The sequence below is a fragment of the Salmo salar genome, chromosome ssa20 (genome assembly GCF_905237065.1).
Source record: "Salmo salar chromosome ssa20, Ssal_v3.1, whole genome shotgun sequence".
NCBI classification, from domain to species: Eukaryota; Metazoa; Chordata; class Actinopteri; order Salmoniformes; family Salmonidae; genus Salmo; species Salmo salar.
The window spans coordinates 26,562,817-26,585,498 of NC_059461.1; the positions used below are offsets into that span (position 1 = coordinate 26,562,817).

At 43.5% G+C, this 22,682-nt stretch overlaps 1 protein-coding gene across 3 annotated transcripts in view; it reads right to left on the minus strand.

Moving 5' to 3' along the window:
• Positions 1–2,494: 2,494 nt before the first annotated feature.
• Positions 2,495–22,682, minus strand: part of LOC106580376 (phosphatidylinositol transfer protein beta isoform) — a 39,991-nt gene continuing 19,803 nt past the window's right edge. Inside the window, exons 3-12 of one of the 3 annotated variants that reach the window (XM_045703120.1) lie at positions 21,084–21,229; positions 20,808–20,899; positions 18,929–18,936; positions 18,555–18,629; positions 18,295–18,378; positions 13,753–13,830; positions 10,684–10,794; positions 10,435–10,557; positions 2,869–2,952; positions 2,495–2,637 (exon numbers count right to left, since the gene is read on the minus strand). In XM_045703120.1, coding sequence (XP_045559076.1) covers positions 2,563–2,637; positions 2,869–2,952; positions 10,435–10,557; positions 10,684–10,794; positions 13,753–13,830; positions 18,295–18,378; positions 18,555–18,629; positions 18,929–18,936; positions 20,808–20,899; positions 21,084–21,229 — 876 coding nt within the window. In that variant the 3' untranslated portion in view covers positions 2,495–2,562. Of the gene's footprint in view, positions 2,638–2,868; positions 2,953–3,086; positions 5,758–7,733; positions 7,813–10,434; positions 10,558–10,683; positions 10,795–13,752; positions 13,831–18,294; positions 18,379–18,554; positions 18,630–18,928; positions 18,937–20,807; positions 20,900–21,083; positions 21,230–22,682 lie in introns of those variants that run through there. The other 2 variants (XM_014161367.2, XM_014161365.2) reach the window with 2 other exon arrangements.

The following is a 22,682-nucleotide window of genomic DNA, read 5'->3' on the forward strand; positions in this document are numbered from 1 at the left end:
ACCCTCATGGAGTCTGTTTCTGACCGTTTGAGCAGACACATGCACATTTGTGGCCTGCTGGAGGTCATTTTGCAGGGCTCTGGCAGTGCTCCTCCTTGCACAAAGGCAGAGGTAGCGGTCCTGCTGCTGGGTTGTTGCCCTCCTACGGCCTCCTCCACGTCTCCTGATGTACTGGCCTGTCTCCTGGTAGCGCCTCCATGCTCTGGACACTACGCTGACAGACACAGCAAACCTTCTTGCCACAGCTCGCATTGATGTGCCATCCTGGATGAGCTGCACTACCTGAGCCACTTGTGTGGGTTGTAGACTCCTTCTCATGCTACCACTAGAGTGAAAGCACCGCCAGCATTCAAAAGTGACCAAAACATCAGCCAGGAAGCATAGAAACTGAGAAGTGGTCTGTGGTCACCCCCTGCAGAACCACTCCTTTATTGGGGGTGTCTTGCTAATTGCCTATAATTTCCACCTGTTGTCTATTCCATTTGCACAACAGCATGTGAAATTTATTGTCAATCAGTGTTGCTTCCTAAGTGGACAGTTTGATTTCACAGAAGTGTGATTGACTTGGAGTTACATTGTGTTGTTTAAGTGTTCCCTTTATTTTTTGGAGCAGTGTATAACAAAACCGTTTGACATAGAAACACAGAATTTTCTGTGTTCTAATTTATTTTACTTTATTAATTATGAAATTATTAAAAATATGAATAATATTCCACCCATGAGGACACTAGAGAGCAATTTAGTCATGTGACTGCAGGAATTAAAGTGAGCTTAAAGAGAAACTTGGACATTTTGTCTTATAGGAGTGGTTGATTCATAATTAGTTATTCTTAAATTCCATGAACTTGGATTTATTTCCATTTGAGTATTTCTAACTTGCCTTACAACTGCTCAAAATAATTGTAACTCTGACCAAACTTAACATGAAGAAAAAACACCAAGATTAGTCAAACAAACTAAACTTCCCCTTTACCCTCAGAGTTCACTGTGATGATGAATCCAGCATGACAATGGACAGTCCTGAGGCTGGTCACCACTGTCACATTTCCACACATTTCTATAGTGATTTAATAGCCAATTTGTCTCAATATTCTGCTCAATAAGACAAGATAGTCAAAGTAAATGTCCCTCCTCGCCCCTTTTTTAATGGCTGGTGTTAACACAGCTCTTCCTCAGTTAGACATATATCACCAAGGGGGGACGCCCAAAGTGACAGTTCCTTCCCTTTTTAGGGTCAGCGTCCTGTGCAGTGGGGAACTGTGCAGCAGTCTCTCTCTGTCCTCAGCTGTTCTGTCAGTCAGCTCGGCCATCTCAGCACACAGGGTCACCAAGGGTTAAGCAGCATCTGTCATCCAGAGGAACGCCATTCTGTTGGGGGGAGGAGGGGTGCGGTGGGCAGTGAGGTCCCCGTCTGTTTTAAAGGTCCCCACCTCTTCCACCTCTCTCTGCACAACAGGAAGCTCAGGAGAATCTCAGGGGCTAGGCTCAGCCCAGCTCGAAAGATGAGGAAACACTGACATCATTGCCATCCAAACCAGGCCAAAAATAACTCCCCACCCCTTGAAGACCTGTGGCCCCTGCACAAATCCAGTCCCAGGGGGGTCAAACGAACAAGGCATGATGCAGGGACTGAGCCAGTAGTTAAAGGCTCACCAACCATGCCTCTTCCTCTTAAACACAGCCTCTCACCCTACATGGACAGTCAAGTGGAGGGCACCGCGCAGCAACTTGCAGCAAGCATTTAGTCTCCCTTCAGTGTACTAATATATGGACAGTATATACACCACCTGTGTAAGGATAACTTGTTTTTTTAGATATAGTACTGAGAATGGAGGTGAGGGGTCAGCCCATTACATTTCTGCCATGTCCATGTATTTTGGAGTCGGCATTCTAAATGGTGGCCATAGCCCCTAACAGACACCTGGTCCATAGCCCCTAACAGGCATTAATAGCCCCTAACAGGCACCTGGTCCATAGCCCCTAACAGGCACCTGGTCCATAGCCCCTAACAGGCACCTGGTCCATAGCCCCTAACAGACACCTGGTCCATAGCCCCTAACAGGTACCTGGTCCATAGCCCCTAACAGGCATCAATCCCTGGTCCATTCCTGTGTTTTCTTGGGTGTGGAGCTGCCTTAAAGTGTGGTTGACTCTGCCCATGTCCTTTTAGAAACTGTATCATTTGCCTGTTTTGGTACAGATATGACTTTTTTCCATCCACATGTGACCATTCTCCACAAACAAGAATAAAAAAGTGAATATCTCTCCCGGCAGACGGTGTGCTCTTCCTGCTCTCCAGCGCCGACTCTTGTGGCTGCAGCACTACTGACCTCCAGGAGATGGATGTGGCGGTCTGGAGTCACAAATACACTTTAACACTCCCAAGGAGGTGTATGAATGAACTAGATGTGACTCCAGAGGTGTGTGAGCGAACTTCTTCAAGAGAGGAGAGAAAATAGTCATTTAGACTAAGAACAGTGACCATTTCCACAGCTATCTTTGACATGTTTTTATTTTCTCCATTCAAAACCAGTCCAGGAATGTCATTGTATATTTACTAGATCAACCATTGAGAATTTTGATTCTAATCTGAAACCATGTCATCCATATGTCCAACATCAGAGCCTTCACATATACCTCATGGGGGTAAGGAGAAAAAGACAGTATGAAAGAGGCACAAATATAAGTAAAACATTGACAAACACTGCTAGATGCCAATATCTCATAGATAATCTCTGACCTGAAAATCCACAGCAACCATACAGTGTGGCAGAATAAGATGGTGCAAATCAACTGATGCTACCTTGTTAGTCAGGCAGTTACCCATCTATTATCTATGCAGACTGAACACACCAGGGTTGTACTCACTACTCCACATCGCAGCAAAATGTGTTTCTTATTGTTCAGGTAGTTCCTCCCCGTTTCCTTCCATTTGGTTTCAAGACCCAGTACCTTCAAAATGAATGCAATTTATTAGGCTTCAGAGTCACACAAACGGTCCTCAACACGTAGAATAACGAAAGAGATGAACACAAACACAAACCAGCCAACAACAGACCATTGCAGAATAAACCATGAAAAAGCCCTCCATTTTGTGTTGAAATTTATTAGGTATTCGATACATTCTGTAGACTTACTGTGGCACAAAAATGGACAGACAGAAATGGCTAAACAAAATGATGTCATACATTCACTACCATGTCCCCTGAATTTCAACAGATGATCAGAAACATTTAAAAGCATTTTTTTTATTCTTGTAGAAATGTAACAGTATATTTAATAAATCATGAACATACTGTACAGTTTTTCTTGTAAAGACTATCTCCACTCTGTCCTTTCCCCACGTCATGGTCTCTACAGTACAGATTGTAAACCACTGTCCTCTGATACACAAGCTGGGTTGCATCATAAGTTATAAGCGTACTATTCAATACAAACAAGAGGTTGTAGACCGACCTTAAGGCATGAATCATATTCAACACTCCTCTTACTATTTGCATTCAAAGAAAGTCTGTAACTGATGGGAAATCTGGACTTTATCAGTCCCATTATGGCCTTGACTTTTCATGTCCTGTCAGTGACTGACATGGGTACTCATGATATATTCTCTCAGTTACAGGAGAGTTCAGCCATCTTAGTTGTCTATCCGCTGGTGAGTTAGTATTGCCCCTCGGAAGTGTGGGGTTGAGCTAGGGTGGAACAACGCATGTATACAAATGACGTCGCCCAGTTCCATTCATACTCTTTGGGTGAGCACTAAACCCAGAACTGAGAAGGTTCTCACAATCCCCCTGAGAGGCTTACACAATATAAAAATATACTATCAATACTGAGCTCTTCAGAAAAAATATTCCATCGGTCTTGGCAGCAAGCACGTCGGTTTATAAAAAGAGGCTGAACGGCTGAGGTTGAATGACAAGCTAAGATACACATGATTATTTATTGTCCCACAAGCACGCCGACATGCACACACTAACATGAAGGCACTTATGTGCTTAAACACACAGAGCAGCATTCAGGCTTTAGCATGGCACTGTCTGACTGGCTTGCTGCTGGGGAGTCATGTCTACATCACTACAGTACCACTGCAGGGAGTAAATCACCCCACCACAGCCCAACAGAACAAACATACAGTACATTAGTGCCATATGTAAAAGGACCTTGAGAACATAGTGAGGTTCAGTTAAACTAGAGGTCATAAAGTCATTGCAAACCGATCAAGCCTAATCTAACCCCCTCCATACGATGGATGAATACCCTGCTGATCAGTGTCCTAGTAGTAAAGCCTGAAAAGACCAACTGGTGCCAGTGTGTAGCCAGAAGGAAAGGCATGGTGGTGTAGTAAGGCACAGCGTGGTGCTGAGTGGGAAGGTCTGAGTAGAGAGTGAAGCTGCTCGCTCTGTAAACAGGCCCAGTCAGGAGAGGCCTGGTATGGGCCGGGGTAGTGGCCTGGTGTGGGTTAGGGTGGTGCTGGGTGTCTGTCTACCTGCTGCCCATGCTCAGCAGGATACGACAAGCAGTAGAATTCCATCCCAGAGAACCACAGGAATAAGGCAGGCAGGCTACTGGTGGTGTGGTGGGGAGCAGAGTGGTGTGAGCAGGGCGTGACAGAGACTGGAGGTGTGTAGCACCATCTGTGACTGTTTTTCAGTGCGGTTTCTCTCTGGGGCCATCCGCTAGGGAGGAGCAGCGTGAGTATGGGGAGTGTGGGAAAAACAGTGAGAGCACCCAACACTCCAACAACAGACACTTCCCTTCAGTTGAAGGAGCCTGCACGGATCTGCCCAGCGTGAGCTCGGGCCAGATCAGTCACCGCAAAGGCATTCACACCTGTGAGAGTGTGTGCGTGCTTGTGTTTGCATGTGCGTGTTTGCACGAGTGTGTGTTTGTGTTCATTTGCATTGGAGTGAGAGTGAAATACCTGTGTGGACAAGATTGTTGGCGTTAATAAGAAGCAGTGCAGAGAGAGGGGGAGAGATTAGGATAGGCACAGGCGCCAAGGGTGTCAGTAATCTCTTAATGAATGCCATGGCAGGAAGGGACATGTAAATGGAGAAAAAAACTTTAAAAAACTGACAGGCTCTCTCTCGCCAGCTAACAGAAAACCACAGAGTTATGAACAGCTAGAAGAGGACTGAGGAGAGAAAGGACATTGTCTTGAAAGGAATGATCTGGAGGAAATATTCACAAATACAAAGGAAAGCTGGCAAAGGCAACAGGCCACTGAGGAACGATCCTCTTTGACTAGAATCGCAAACTACTTAGACCAACACCTGCCATAATGCAATCAGGCCAATTAAATGCTTAAAAAATATTCATCTCTATATCAACAACCAAGCAGCCCTCTAAGCATCTATCAAGAGAAGATATAGGGACTAGTCTTTCAACAACATGGAGGTGGTAGCTGGCTTTACGGAGGACATTGTTGCTTGATATCGTTTTTAGCCTAGGAGATAAAAATGAACTGGAGCTTTATCAGCTAGGATCGTGTCACTTTCAACAAATTAATTATTCTGTGGATAGAATGTCTATGATTGGGTGCCGGCAGGTCAGGGTGCTGGTCTATTGATCAAGTGGAGCAGAGCCCTCATCCTCCACATCCTGAATCAGTAAGGTAAAGGTGGAACGCAGGGAGCCCGCTTCGCATTCTTCATCATCACCACCTTCAGTCTTCATCGCTGTTGTTGTTCAAAACCCTCCTCCGTCTCATTCAGCATCGGCAGCACTGGTTCCCCGTACATTACCGTGTTTGCGAAGCTGAGGCGGAGGAAATGGGAGTGGGGAATGGGAAGAAATAAACAGACATCTATTACATCTCTACAGAGCCCAAACAAGTGGAGGCAGGTTCTGTGAGAGCATGCGTCAACAAGTGGAATTTTGCAAGGAGAAGGGTGTTTGTAACTGTGAGAAATTGGGATGGATGTGGCTGAGAACGCCCATCATTCTGTTCACTGACAAACATTAAGCTCCTTATTCTGCATTAAGAATATCTCTGAAAAATGTACACGTTTCCCTTTGCAAACTGAAAACTGTTTTTTTCTCCAGGAGAACATCTCTAAAATGGTTTGTATCAAGCCCTTGTTTGTCTTGTAGGTAGATCAAGTCATTGTTTTAGGTCCTCACACCGTAAGGCTTTAGAAAGTCAATTAGTGGCTGAATCTGATAGCAGAATACCTTAATGGAACAGTCAAACCACACACTGGCCCTAAACAGAGGACTAGACATATGATGAAATGTGCATGAGGATTCTACCTACCACTTCTCCATCCTTTCTTCCCTCCCTCCCTCTTTCTCAATCACAGCACAGGCTCCTTTTCAACTGCAGAATTCCATTTGTATGTTAATGAGGCAAAGGAAGCCATGTTGAAGGGTTTTTCTCCCCCACCCTCCATCCCCAGCACCTCCCCTCTCCCGCCACCAGCCACCCCGTGTTAGCCCACAAGCAGACAGACAGGCCTGTTAGTGCATCATCTCCAAACCATGGTGTTTCACTCACACAGTGTAGTCCAACCACAACACTTTTGGTCTAAGATCCTGATACACTATTACTACACAACCTTTGCTTGAGCCTCGTTCACCTGAAGCACATGTTCAAAAGTCTGTATATAACCTAAAAAGTCTGTATATAACCTAAAAAGTCTGTATATAACCTAAAAAGTCTGTATATAACCTAAAAAGCTTCTCAGCAATTGAGCTGGTCCATCAACAGGAGCTGGGAGTCTTTTGTTGTGGAACTGGTAAAGAGTAGAAACTCTATGCTAGTCGTTATAATGGTATTCCACTCCTACATATGGGTGCTGTCCTCTGGAGCCTTACAGTACTGGCAAAGTGTGACCCTGGCGACCCCTCAGCTCTGCGGCCCAGGCTAAGCACTCCTCCATGCCGAGGGCCTCTTTGATGGCACCCGCCCGTTTACTTACTCCAGGGGAAAATGGGAAACACATGCAGGACTGGGCGAGATGTAGAGGAAGAAACAGAGCTCCAAATGCTCAGCATTGGTGCCAGGCCAGGAATGCTCGAGCCTGGCCAACTTTGGCCAGTCCGGCCCAGATTCCTCTATTTTTTTTCGCCATGTACGGCCAAAAGCGCTCGCATTGATATTTCAAGTGGGGCTGAGAAGGAGCCAGTAAGTAGTAAGGCCTTACTGAGAATGTACTACACAGACAAATGAGTGTGCCAGAATAAGCTGGTTTTTTTGTGTTCGTTCTCCATATTCTTTACGGCGTTTTTTGGACTACAGATACAAGGCCAGAAACCAGTGCTGACTTTTTTTTGTATGGCTTTGACTGGCTGCCAAAGCCTTTTTAAAACCTGCTCTCTTGCCTTGGTTCTGAGAACAGGCTGCACAGATGTCTGCCCTCACATGGGGAGATTGAGTAGGCACTTACACACTGTCCAAGGCAGAGAGCTTTTCGCCATGTCAGCAATACACTTAACGATCTGGCAAATGCTTCATATTTCTCTGAGATCTGGTGTTATTGATTAACTAATACCAGTCAGAGTTATGGAAGTTCACGTGAGAAGAACACGCATACATACACACTCACACAAACGGTGGCCCATAAAACCTTGTTATGCTCTAACACCACTGTATAAGGAGTGAAAGCAGTGTAGCCATGCAGCAATACAAAGATAACCCAGTGGGAGAAGACAGACAAGGAATCCATGAGAGTTGGTGGAGGAGGAACTAACATGGCTGCTGTCGGTTCAACTCCTCCACCAGTTGCACTTACACAGTCTCCCTCAGACCTACACCTGGGGCAGCTACTCGTCTGAAGCCTTCGTGCCTCGCACAGAGCCCTTTCTACGCATCTAGATGTAAAATCAGAATCAGGGAGGCCTGTCAGAGCAGAGTTTGAGATTGGGGGGAAGGGAAGGGAGGAGCGGGTTCCCACACAAGTTACATGTCTAATGTCTACGACTTTTTAATGACTTGAATGGATGAAAGTATAGTTTAAAATTGGTAATATTTATATTATCTAATAAACACTCAAAATGGACCAACACCATGCCGGTTCCAAAAGGGAGTGGTAGGCTATATTTAAAAATCACCATTATTTCTCATCACAGTTGAGACAGAAAATGTTTTGAAAATAACACATTTCACAGTTTTTCCAGAATAAACAATGTGTGGGAACTCTTGGAGGGGGGTTAACAGGGAAAATTACAGACAGACAGGAAGGAGAAGGGGGCAGCAAATGACAGGAATGTTGAATTCCAGAACCATATCTTTGGGCCAGCAGTGTTTGTACACAGTGTTTGTACATGGTAAAAAAGGGGTATCAGTAGGGGGCAGGTACACAAGAAGACATGTTTGTAATCAACATTCATTAAAGGTCCAATGCAGCCATTTTTATGCCAATATCAAATAATTTCTGTGTAACAATTATGTACCTTACTGTGATTTTCAATTGAAAGTGTCAACAAAAAAATATTCTTAGCAAAGTTCAATTTCTTAAGCTAGAATTTTGCTAGGGCTGCTGAGTGGTCTGAGTTGAAATGGGAAAACTAACAGTTATTTGCAGATATTTGGAACTCTTTCTTATTGGTCTCAGTGTGGATATAGAGATATATATATATATATAAAAAACACAGGAAAATCAAATTTTTGACTGCACTGGACATGTAAAGAAAATATGGTCATTAAATGAATCAGGAAAGAGCGAAAACAGTCATGTAACTTTTGCAATATTATGACAAGCAGCAAATGAATTCATAAATGTGACATACAGCGCATTCAGAAAGTACTCAGACCTCTTGACTTTTTCCACATTTTGATACGTTACAGCCTTATTCTAAAATTGATTAAAATAAATGTCTTTACCCCTCCATCTACACACATAATAAGAAAGCAAAAACAGGTTCAGAAATTTTAGCCATTGTATTAAAAACACAAAACTAAAATGTCACATTTACATAAGTATCCAGATCATTACAGTACTTTGTTGAAGCACCTTTGACAGCGATTACAGCCTTGAGTATGACGCTACAAGCTCCTGCGTTGTCTTGGTTGTGTGCTTAGGGTTGTTGTCCTGTTGGAAGGTGAACCTTCACCCCAGTCTGAGGTCCTGAGCAGGTTTTCATCAAGGATCTCGCTGTACTTTGCTCTGGTCATCTTTCCCTCAATCCTGACTAGTTTCCCAGTCCATGCCGTTGAAAAACACCCCCACAGCATGCTGCCACCACCACCATGCTTCACTTGGCATTCAGGCCTTAAGAGTTCAATCTTTGTTTCATCAGACCAGAGAATCATGTTTCTCATTGTCTGAGAGTCCTTTAGGTGGCTTTTGGCAAACTCTGTGCCTCGACACAATCCTGTCTCGGAGCGCTAGGGACAATTCCTTCGACCTCATGGCTTGGTTTTTGCTCTGCGCTGTCAACTGTGGGACCTTATATAGACAGGTGTGTGCCTTTCCAAATCATGTCCAATCAATTGAATTTACCACAGGTGGACTCCAATCAAGTTGATGAAACATCTCAAGGATGATCAATGGAAACAGGATGCACCTGAGCTCAATTTCGAGTCTCATAACAAAGGGTCTGAATACTTATGCAAATAAGTTTTTTCTTTTTAATACATTTGCAAAAATGTCTAAAAACCTGTTCCGTTTTGTCATTATGAGGTATTGTGTGAAGATTTATGAGGAAAAACAAATGCAATCTCTTTTAGAATAAGTCTGTAACGTAACAAAATGTTGAAAGAGGGAAGGGGTCTGAATACTTACGAATGCACTGTAAGATGGGGGAAAATGACGTCATAAAAATCATACATGGTTTTAGTTTGTCATAAAAACATGAAAAGCTGATTTATTTACAGCAGTGTAAGCGAGGGGATCATTGATTTGACATATTGAAATAGATAAACAGGGTGTAAGAATAATAATCAGAATTTGACTGGGGAAAAAGCATCTAGGGAGAGATAAGAATTAAGTGAATGTTGTGGGTTTCAGCACCACTAAAAACCACGAATGAAGAAGAGGCCAACCAGCATCACTCCCAGAGGTCCAACTGGGAGATATCTGATGACTATTCTAATAAGCTTCCAAACATCACTCCTCTGTCTCTCTCAGAGGGATGACACCACAGACAGACCAAGACAGCCTGCTACCCAACCATGGTCAAGACCAAGGTTGCAAAATTCCAGGAACATTCAATAAATTCCCTGGTTTTCCAGAAACCCTGGTTGAAGGATTCCAGATTTCCTGCTTATTCCGTGAATCTTCCAACTGGGATTTCGGGAAAACCAGTGCATTTATTGAAGGCAAACACCACTCCCACACTGCACAGTATGCTGGGATGTGCCACCATGACAATGCTAAAGAGATTATGCCTAAAACGGCACACTCGCTCTAAAAGGTTTTGAGCGTTGTACGCCCTGGTAAGTACTGAACGCTCCTCCTGTTGGTAGTCATATATACACGTTCCTCTACATACCTCCTCCAGCTCCTTTTGTGTCTCCGCCTCCATCCGCCTGATGTCTTCCATAGTCAGCTCCACCCACTTGTCGATCCAACAGAACAGCTGGCGATGGAAGTTAGTGAAGATACGCTTCTCTTGCTGGAGGAAAGAAGGACATGTAAAGAGGCATTTAGAGGGAAAGAAAGCAAGATTACAAGGAAAAGGGAAGAATGTGTCAGATAGTGAAATTATAAAAGGACGGGACGAAGAAAACAACATCCTTACCTTGTGAATAAAGCTCTCCACCTTGTTCTGCAGGCCCCACCACTTGAACTTGACCGTGACCAGTTTGTAGGCACACATCCTCGGGCAGTCAGCCTTACTAACCAGCTCCTTCTGTTAGTAGCAACATAACAGGAGAACAGACACTGAGCAAACACTGCACAGCAGGAAGACGCACTCAATCATCCATCACTAAATCATTTACGCTGACACATGATATTACAAAACTGTGAATATGCAAATAGGCAAAGTTTATGCAAACTTTCCAATAATGGAACTCTCAATGAGAAGAAAGCAGAATGTGATTTGAGATTTTTTTTTTTATCGGTTTAGACCAATCACAGCAGTATTCCAACCACTAAAATGTCATTAATACATAATGCTTTGGAAACGAAGCCTGCTAAAATAATTATCGATATGAGAATATGCAGTAGATGGATAAAAGTCCTCTCATTTACAAAACAGTTTTAAATCCATCTGTAGCTTGTACTCTGTCTCCCTGCGAGGAAGAGGAGAGAGCGATGAGGAGGGCGAGAGAGCAAAGTGGATAAACTCCAGATGAAGGGACCATTTCTCTCGCTCCACCCTGACAGTGACACTGTTCCCGTACAGGCAGGCCTTTTGTGGCTGGGACGCCGTTATCGCATCACGCAGCGATAAGAGCGTCTCGGCACAAAGCCGGTTCCAATATTAACACCCAGGACCTGCTTGCCCCCAGAACACACCATCCCAGAACACACCACCCCAGAACACCTGTTTAATTAATCACTTCATTCTAGTGCTGCACACAGGGAGAAATGCCTCAGAACTGCCACAATCACCCACATCCCATCACTGTTTGATGCTCCCATCACGGAAGGAAGAGGGAGAGAGAGAGGGGAAGGAAGGAGAGGGAGGGAGGGGGGGAATGAAAAATATTCCACATACGCATAGGGTTTAGCTAAAGTTGTCACCGCTAAAAGAACTTAGGATAAAACGGATCCCACATCAAAACACTTACGGTGACATTTCTTCACACCGTCTCTTGTCGCCCTGCTCAAAGGAGCGGGAGATTTCAGAAATACAAAGTGTGACGATAGGTGTGCATGCAGTGATAGACTTTTACTGCTCTGAGAAGCTGGCACCAGTTGTTTTCTCTTATGTTACTTTAGCTATGATTTTTTTTTTCTATAATTTCTTTCCCCAAAATAAGTGTTTCCATGTCCAAGGCTGGGGGAAAATGATCTAATTAAAAACCCATAATAAAAAGTTTATATTATTTATTCAGACTTCATAAAGCTGTTCAGCAGTCTTTAATCTGTGCGTCGTCACAGTACAGTAAAACTTTCACACGGTGAACTCTGAGGGCTCTTTTGCTGGGTGGAGATTCTAACTTGTCTGCCATTAAACAGTGATCCTGGGCCTGTGTGTACGGCTGTAGATGAGGGGTTAGGGACGAGACCACTAGTGTCTCTGGATGAGCCGTTTTCATTGCCTCTCACTTTTTACAAACAAATACCTCCCAGACTCATTTTACTGAATTGTTCCTAGCTCAAACTAAGATACCACACACAAACCCCGGAGAAGACAGCCCCGTACATACACACCCTCTCCTGGCTGGCTTAAAAGAGAGAATGAGGATGTGGGCAGGGCTGAGACAGGAGGGCCTAATCTGACCTGATCCCTTGTGATTTCTATTAGGTCCAATTAGAGCAGGAGAGCGGTGATTTGTCTTCATCAAACTGCAGCCTACAGCTCTGCCACTCAGCCCTCCCTCTTCTCCGCCCCGTCTGAGGGACTCCTTCTGTCTCACACACACACACACACACACACACACAAATGCTAGTCCAATACTAGCCATACACTCCGTGGCCAATTTATTACCCCGTTTGTGAAAATGATTTGCTCCTACAGCCAGTGAGTCACGTCGAGTGGGATGCTATATATAAAGGAGGCAGACAGGCATCGAGGCTTTGAGTTACTGTTCGATTGAACGTTAGAATGGGCAAAACAAGTGACCTTAGTGGATTTGAACATGGTATGATCGTCGGTGCCGGTTCCAGTAGCTCAGAAACAGCCGGGCTCCTGGGCTTTTCACGCATAACAGTGTCTAGTGTTTACAGAGAATGGTGTGACAAAGAAAAAACATCCAGTCAGCAGCAGTCCTGTGGGTGAAAACAGCTGGTTGATGAGAAAGGCAAGAATCATGCAAGCTAACAGGAGGCCCACAAACAGACAAATAACGGTGCAGTACAACAGTGGTGAGCAGAACAGCATCTCAGAACGCACAACTCGTCGGTCCTTGTCACTGATGGGTTATTACAGCAGACAACCACACCGGGTTCCACTCCTATCAGCTAAAAACAAGAAGCAGCGGCTCCAGTGGACACGCGATCACCAACACCGGACAACTGAGGAGTGGAAAAACATCGCCTGGCTTGACGAATCCCAGTCCCTGTTGCGTCATGCTGATGGCAGAGTCAGGATTTGGCGTAACAGCCCATGGCGCCATTCTGCCTGGTGTCTACGGTACAGGCTGGTGGTGGTGGTGTAATGGTGGAGGGAATGTTTTCCTGGCACACGTTAGGTCCCTTGATACCAATAGATCAACATTTGAACGCCACACCTTGTAGAATCCATGCCCCAAGAATTTAGGCTGTTCTGAAGGCAAAAGGGGGTCCGACCCGGTACTAGATGGGGGCACCTAATAAACTGGCCATGAGTGTATTGTGCCACGAGTATACCACCCCAAAAAAAATCCATATTCATTTTGGTAAAATTATTTAAAAGTGTTACATTTAAGGGTTGAAGCCGGTTCAGGGAACAGAACCGAAAACCGGACTATTTTTTGGAGGAAAACCTGAAAACTTTTTTGGGATGAACAGAGTCAGAACCGGGAATGATAGTGAGACAGATTATTTTAAAAGCATGGGACATGGTTAATAACGTTCTGAACTTTATTTTGCTGGTTAGAACAGTGGAACGGAACACAATTATGTTTCTGTTCAGAACGAAACGACTGGAAATTAATTTAGGATCCAACCCGTGGCTCTTTCCCCTCTAACCCAGAGTGTTTCAGTGAGAGAGGTGTACCTTCCAATTAGGTCCCAGGGGCCCTCTACCAGTCTTAGCTGACTTGAACAGAGACGGATCCTCCTCTGCCTTGTAGTCCTGGAAGAGAAGGATAACAGTTAAGACTAATAAATCAGAACAAAACAAACAATTCCAACACATCTGCATTCAACATTAGTGATAGAGGGCCCTTTAACCCCTCTAGCCCATGTGTCTGTGGGGTGTCTGTGAGCACTGGCCCTGCACTAATGCTGACCGCCCACTGGGCAAAGGGGCAAGGGGAGGCCCTGCCATGGTAGTTTCCCAGGCTAGGTCTGCCCCCCACAACTATGCCTGGCAGCCTCTTTGTTCTGGCCCCAGGATGCAACACCAAAGCCCAGCCCTGTGCCCTGCCCAGTTTATGACCTGCACCCTGTCTGGGCTGAGCTGGGTAGGGTCTGGCGTAAGGGATGGGGAGGCTGTCAGGTTGGAAGTTGTTGATGCCACCAGCAAATGGCTGTGCTGAGATTACAGATGGCAGGAGGACGCTGGCTGATACCAGTGTGCGTGAGTGTGTACGCATGATTGCATGTAGGGCAGCTGCCTGCCGACAGCAGATGACCTAGTGGCCCTTGTCTGACTCCTCCTTCAAATCAGGGCCAGGCTGAGGAGAGACTGCTCCTAGGCACAGGGCTATCCTACTCACGTCTTTGTGACACAATGTGTATCATGATGCTGGGGGCACAGTTGCACTACTTCACCAAAACACAAGCACTAAACCTATTCACTACCACAGCCAAACATACAGTTCTAACTAACTCACTAGTGCAGCAGGAGAGTAGATTCACACACTCCAGTAGCATAATGCACAAGCAGAACACACACACACACACGTGTTGTTACGATACCAGAATCTTGACTTCGATACTGATACCAGGTTTAGTACCACAATACTCAATAACATCCCAATACTCAATAAAACGATACCACGGCACAAAAACTAGGCATTTTAGCTAATGCTGCAGAATGGCACTTGATGCAAACAGGAACTCAGCTACCTCTCAGTTCAATCGTTTGAGTTCAATATTATTTGAAATGTTTTATGTCAGACTTTTTCAGACAGCCATGTATGTATTAAAAGGAAAACTCTACCCAAAAAACATAATTTAGGTATTTGTTTTATTAGTACATTGTTGACATGTGATGTTTTGCACATCAGTAATCAAGTTTAAGATATGATGCATTTTGATGCAAAACGCATTATAGTGGCCAGATTTCTCTATTGTGAAAGATACACATCATGAAATCTTGGGTGGAGTTTTCCTTTAAATTAACCAATTTGACTGTTTTTACCAATCATTTATTTGAATGGTACATCTAGATTTATCCAGTTTATCAATAGAGATGTACCCTAGGCCTATTCACAGTACAGGTGAATGCATATTCAATAGGAGTGTGTGCATGCATTGAGTTATTGAGCTTGTTTTGGCTGATTTCGTGGAGCTACAGATGACAAACAATATGTTTCCGTTCCATGAGGGACTTCATTTTATTTTACTGATCAACAACATCTGCATAGTGGTAGCTTCTTCTTTAAAAGTGTGACTCTTTTTAACCAGTGATAACTATATGTACGAGCTAAGAGTGTTGCGGCCTGTCGGAACCCCAAGTTAGCGGAGGCTATAAGTCTTCGGCTGAGGGAGAGACGTGAGGGAGTGAATACGGTTTTGGTGGCAATCAGCTTTGAAATCAGAATATTTTTGCTTTATCACCAAGAAAGTACTAGGGTAGTGAATTGATGTTAGTTTCAGCGGTAAGCTAGCAAGGAATGTTAGCCTAAAAAAATGGAAGCTAACAGTATCTTATTGCATTGTAAAGTGTTCTAGCCTGTATAGACATTGTTTTGCGAACAGTAATGAACCGTTTCAACATGCCATGTTGCATTATTCAAGTGTATTAACTTCTGCGCAGTATGAGTGAAGAGCGTAACATGATGCAGCCCAGACTCCCAGTGCAGGCTAGCATTGTGTTTGCGGAGCAGGCATGGTGCGCACCATGGGGGGGACATCGGCTGCGCTGATGCAGACTTGATCCGTGAGACACATTTGACAGAAGTATCGAAAGTAACAAATTCTAGTATCGAACCGTTTTTCATCTTCTAGTTTCGGTATACCGTGCAACACACACATCTAATGGTCTTACTCTCTTCTGGTTGCATTATTCACTATAAAGAGCTCAGAGAGAGAAGTGCAAAGTCAACTGGTGTGGAAAAAAATTACAAAACAAATAAACAAAACGCCTTTCAAATAAATTACCAACAGCTCAAGGGCCCAGCAATTTTAAATAAATCATGATGCGCCCGCAGCTAAAAGCTGCTTTTCAGGGCTATCAGCCGACAGGAGGGAGCCAAACGAGCAAAAAACGGGAGAAACACAAACACACTTATTCATTAGGCCGTTTTAATGCTGAAAGCTCCTTCACTATAACAATATACTGTGCTGCTTTAATGAGTCTGTGAATCGATGTGCCTGGGCCGAGGAAGAGGAGCTGCTGCTCACTGAAGGGGTGTGTGTGTGTGTGTGTGTGTGTGTGTGTGTGTGTGTGTGTGTGTGTGTGTGTGTGTGTGTGTGTGTGTGTGTGTCATTGACCAGAGAATGGAGCGCTGTGAGCCTTAATTACACTAACAAACTCATCTGTGGTCCCTTGGGGGCCCAGGTCTTGCAGTCATGCCTGAGGCACAGAGCTGATAGGGCCCTCAGACACAACACTCCTCCAGCAAGGCAAACACATCCGCCTCGTTAGACACCTACCGCAAACACACTGCTGCTACTCAGGCAAATAACCGCATGCACTTCACTTAACAACAGACTCCATGAAATGAGGCAATGCCATGCCAAATAATAGCAATGAACTACCACCATTGGTACAAGGAACCTTTTGGATTTGAAAGGAAGAAACTTCACCATATTAATTATAATTGCAAAGCTTCCAACGCCATAGTGAATTGAGGGGTTTCAGAACCTGCAGAGTAGAAGAAACTCTGCACCATAGTTTCCTTACCTGGTAGGTAGTGCTGGGCGGAATACCGTATTTTACTATATACAGGTGTATTTGATGCACGGACCGGTTTGGGTTTTCACTTTACCTTCTACAACGGTATTTCAACGTATGGTTTGTTAAATGTGATACGCCACTCCCGCGAGTGTCATGTACATTTTTATAGTTTACTCCGTTTGCTACTTGAGTCATCCCTCTCTTCCTGCATGCTGCTTCCCCATGCGCCTCCGACACCAAGCCCTGCCCCCTGTCACTCAAGGAGAGCAAGTTGTTGCTTTTAGCGATGGGAAGTTCAACTCTTTTTACTGACTCGGATCTTTGATCCTATATGTACTCAGTCGGAGCTAACGTAGCGAGCTAACAAAGCCTGGCTCTCAAGAGAAGACAGGCTATGTGCACACTGCCCACAAAAAGGTGGAAACTGAGCTGCACTTCCTAACCTCCTGCCAAATGTATGACTATTAGAGACACGTATTTCCCTCAGATTACACAAACCCACAAAGAATTTCAAAACAAATCCAATTTTGATGAACTCCCATATCTATTGGGTGAAATACCAGTGTGCCATCACAGCAGCAGGATTTGTGACCTGTTGCCAAAAGAAAAGGGCAGCCAGTGAATAACAAACACCATTGTACATATAATCCATGCGTTTTATTTATTTTCCTTTTTGTACTTTAACTATTTGCACATCTTTACAATACTATATAGACATATTGACATTTGAAGTGTCCTTTGAAACTTGTGAGTGTAATGTTTACTGTTCATTTTTGATTGATTATTTCACCTTTATTTTTACCTTTATATTTTCACTTGCTTTGTCAATGTAAACATGCCAATAAAGCCCTTCGAATTTAATTGATAACGAAAACTCTTATTACATGTAACATCTAATTAGGGTCCACTGGGAAACACTGACCAACACTTTGGTTCCTACCCTGTCACAATAATTTGTCCCTGACTTTTTAATTTGTTGTCAAACAATGTATTTAAAGTGCTGCCCACTATATTCCAACTATATAATTAGAATAATCACTATATTTTCATTATTCCAACAGTACACCTAAGTGCTTTGATCTAAATCGCAATAGGCCTAGATTTTTTGCCCATATCATCAAAGCAAACAGAATGGAGAAAACCCCATTGGAATAACTTAGAATGTATGTGTTGCCACCCTAGGGTCAGGCGCCACTGAAAGCATATTTCGAACTTTATTATTCTAAAAATAAATAATAATAATAATAATAATCATCATCAACAACTGTCCCAAAAATGTTGTGTGTCGTGATAGGATATTTTGGCCATACCACCCAGCCCTACTGGCAGGTGACATGGAATACAACACATCAACTCAGGAAAAGATTACCAGGAATGTGTGTATTTGCCGTTTTTGTGTCAGATCTGAACATATTCGGCTTGCTTTGCCATGCCCAAGTCTCTCCACATGATGTTGCCAAACAGTACTATCCAGGGCTTTACTGAGTGTGGGACTGTGGCATGACAGCAGTATCAGAGGGGAGTACTCACAGCAGGGGCCACTTGTTCTCCATCTGCAATGTCAATGGGCACCACCTCCACACTCTTCCATGTGGGCGGGTCCAGCTTATGCACCTGCCAATCAAAGCCAGGCATAAGCATGGGAGCTACAATTTAAAAGGTACACTTCAAACTCGATATTAGCTGATGCTTCATCTGGGACAAAATTCACAGACTTCTCTTTATAAGAATCTCACTGTAAATGCAAACGGTGATTAATCAAACTCATTTTGAATGACAAAGGTACTCACATTTTCTAATGTGCCAAGGTCAGGTTTGTGCCATGTCTCAATCTTAATGATGAAGTCATCTTTCATATACTCATTCTGGAGGAAGGTGGTGGGAAATGATTACTAAAGCTTAAGGCAATAAAACCCTCTAAAGTACCTAGTAGATTTACATAGCTAGTAATGTCCACAAGAGCGACCTCCTACCCAATAAATATGTACATGCATTGGCTTAATTGCTACATTTCTCATAATTGAAGCAATATGTTGACAAGTTATATTCACAAACACTGACGCACATTCACACAGACGAACTATCCACCCACCCACACGCACAAACTACCATACAACCAGTGAGATAGAAACTAACAGAGGGAGGGTCATTTGAAGCTACTTACCGTTACAACTGGCCCCAGGCGAAGCATGAGAAGACACCAAAGAGAGATTCAATCGTTAGATATCAATCCAAAACAGGAAAAGAACGAACGAATCAAGCAACTCACATAGGGCTGAAGCCAAATAGTCGATGGGTCGATTGGCTTTTTTTTGTCGGGGAGTAGCAAATACATGTTGTTTTTTTTATGCCACACGAGACACCCGTCTGATTCCCACCCATCTCAGTGAACTAATCCATTGCGAAGGCTGAGACTAATCCATTGCGGAGGCCGTGTGGATGGCACAGTCCAAGAAGAAGGGGAGTGTGGCTAAAATGCACGTCTCTCTCCAGAATGCGCTCTCTCCCGCCAATTTGTGCACATTCATTGTTTCATAACTTCATTGTGTGAATTGTTTGCCTTGATTGTTAGTGTCTATAAAATCCCCATTACATACATCACCAGTAGTGGCCTACATTTACCGTTAATTCCTATAATTTCAAATTTACAATGTTGGTTTAGTCATTTCTGTTAATGCATTCAATATATTATTATTATTCCAGTCTTTTACCGTTGTCATTGTCAGAGTGGACACGTTGGTTTGCAGAACCCACAACCTATGCTACACTTGTGAGAAACAACTTTTGGTTTTAAATCATTCCATTTCCGGGTGTTGTCAATTTAGTCATTGTCTTTTCTTTGGAGCACTACTGTCAATGTTGAGTAAGGACACGCACCTGATTATGCATAGAAGTCGGCCTATAGGCTACCTGGCCTGCACGTAAATTTAGACATATAAATGCGCCCATTTGGGGATCTGATAGTATTTCTGATTGGCTGAACGCACCACCACTAATGAGCTGTGGACCTTCTCAAAGTAATGTTTTCACCTCAAACAGCATGCAAACAAAGTCTATTTTTACATCCATTGAGAATGACAATAGTTCCTCAACGCATTTGAAAAATCTTTCCGGCTCTCTCCCTTTCAATAACCACTCAGCGTGAAAGGGAAAATGTCATGGTCTGATCCAGGTCAATCTGATGAACTCTTATCCCTTGCACAAAATAGCCTACAGCTGTGTCTGTCCTGAGCTCACTGGCGCAGGAAACTGAGGGCCCGGAATATTTTATACAAGTTTGCTAATGGGAGCTTGGGCTGGACCCAAGTTGATAGTTGATACAATGTTTCAAGTTTGAGGCAGGCAGGCCATGCGTAGTCAATGTGATTTATAGGATTTTTATCAGGATATTAACTTCCTGCGGCTGCAATATTTTTATTTGTTGGCTTTATGTAGGCTATTTTTACATAGCTGGCAATGGCAATATAACTTACTTTTTAGGTTTGTATCATTTTCATTTAGATTTGGATAGAATTTTGATTAACCACATGACAATGATTGAGATACGAAGGCGTTATAAACTAAATTGAACTTTTCCACGAAAATGTGCATATAACTGGCACCCAGATCAGTAGAAATTGTAAGATAAATTGGCATTCCATATGAGAAAGGTTGCCAACTCCTTGTGTAGCCTGTTAGGTTAAGGTTTTTCCTCTTCTGGTTATCTTGATCTCTTGCTCCCTCTTGAGTAATTGGTGCTAGCTTCTTTAAACAGCATCAGACAATTATATTCAGTAGTTGATTTTATTAAAACACATAAGATAGATATATATCTATATAAAAATACACATTTAAAAATGTTGACCAATCGATTGGTTGAAAGAACACGATTTTCAGTGGACCAAGATTTTTTTTTTGTCAGCCCTAAACTCATGCAAACAAGACCAACAATGAGTCAAATTAAAATGTCTAAATACATAAGGCTGTGGGTCAGAGTGCAGGCAGGACAGGGGAGGGGTGGAGGGAAGGGCCAGGGCAGGAGAGGAGAGAGGAGGAGAACTCACTGGTTCGGCAGTAAGGGTAAGCGTTCCAGGCCTTTTCATGGAAGACCAGAGAGCCCTCAGGAGCAATCATCTTGACAAATGCAGGGACTTTACTGTGAAAGCCAAGGAGAGGGGAGGAGCATAGATGAATACACACAATCACTAACTCCAGTCATACAGGTTCTAGAGTGGGATATCTTAAACCTACAGTAAGACAGGGATGACTACACTGCCACTTGCTGCCAAGATAGTGATGGTGCACTTGGAACATATTGTGTGTGTGAGAGTGTCTCTTACCTCTTCAGATGGTAGATTTTGTGTGTGTACTGTCCTTTCTCGCCGTCCTTCTCATAGGGTTCATTCTTGAGGACCTCAATGCCCTCTCCTCCACCCGTCTCATTCTTACTGGCCACTGCTACGGAGTACAACTGGCCCACTTGATACTGAAAGAAACACACAAGTTAATGTACCATTACAATACAATAAAAAAAGAGACTGGCCGATTAATCGGTATCGGCTTTTTTTTGGTCCTCCAATAAATCGGTATCGGTGTTGAAATATCATAAAATCGGTCGACCTCTAATGTAAACTTCTGACCCACTGGGAATGTGATGAAAGAAATAAAAAGCTGAAAGAAATAGTTCTCTACTATTATTCTGACTTTTCACACTCTTAAAATAAAGTGGTGATCCTAACTGACCTAAGACAGGGAATTTTTACTAGGACTAAATGTCAGGAATTGTGAAAAACAGAGTTTAAATGTATTTGGCTAAGGTGTATGTAAACTTCAGACTTCAACTGTAGGCAGTGACATAGTTCCTCTATGCCTAAAGAGTCCGTCATTGAAACCAGACCCTATAGTCACTGTGTTGCCTATGGTCGGGTTTTTCAAGACTATAAAAGACATGGATAGCAACTAAGAACAGAAGGAATAAATAAACACATTCGTTATGGACTATCAGATGACAGACAGTGCTCATGTTGAACAAGAGCTTGACTAACAGGATGGCAGTGTCCAGCATCATACAGGGTTAGCAAAGTTGGGAGAGACATGGTGGCCCCTAATAGCGTCCCCAGTCCCCACAACAGACCGACACAGCCCAGAGAGCCACTCTTCACTATTTTGACTTAATAGGATTAGGGGGAGGGGGGCGTGAAAATAGCCACAGTGGGGGGCCTACAGTACTGGAGGATCTGCATGGCTGGCTGTGTGACTTCGTTTGTGTACAAAAGAAAGATTGTGCGAGACAGACTGCATGTGTCAAGCGTTTGTCATCTATGGGGACTATAAAAACATCACTGCATGTATTCAGTGTTCCTTGATTCAACATGGGTATTGCGCCAACCAATAACAATGTATTTTTTATGCATCGTCTCCTAGCCACAACAAGCAAGAAGAGCAGGCTAAGCAGACAAATTGTCCAGAGAACAGAGCTCTGATCAAACAAGAGTTTTACTGTCCGTCTCCTCTCTGTTCTGGGCCCTGAAGAGGACAACACTTATTCCTTTCACATCAAAAGGCATTCCCTCTAACTCGCCCAAATGCATGCAGTCACACACACAAAACTATGTTAATTAACCAACATATGGCCCCAGGTTAAATGAGACATTTAAATTGTCCTGAATTAGACAAAGGAATTTAAACAAACACTCAAGTTTTTCAACTAGTTGATCACTGTTCATAAACGTTTGTGTAATTAATGAAACAAGCCATTCATGATGGTGCTGCAGGTCTGTTTTTATGCCATGCTTATACTGTGGATACTAAGCCTGTATCAGATCAACTCAAGTCAGTATCTGAAGGCCAGGGTATTTTTGTTTTGTTTCATTCACTACCAGTCTTCCAGGACGTTTTCCTCTCATCACGGTAGGGAAGGGCAGTTATTACTGAATGTA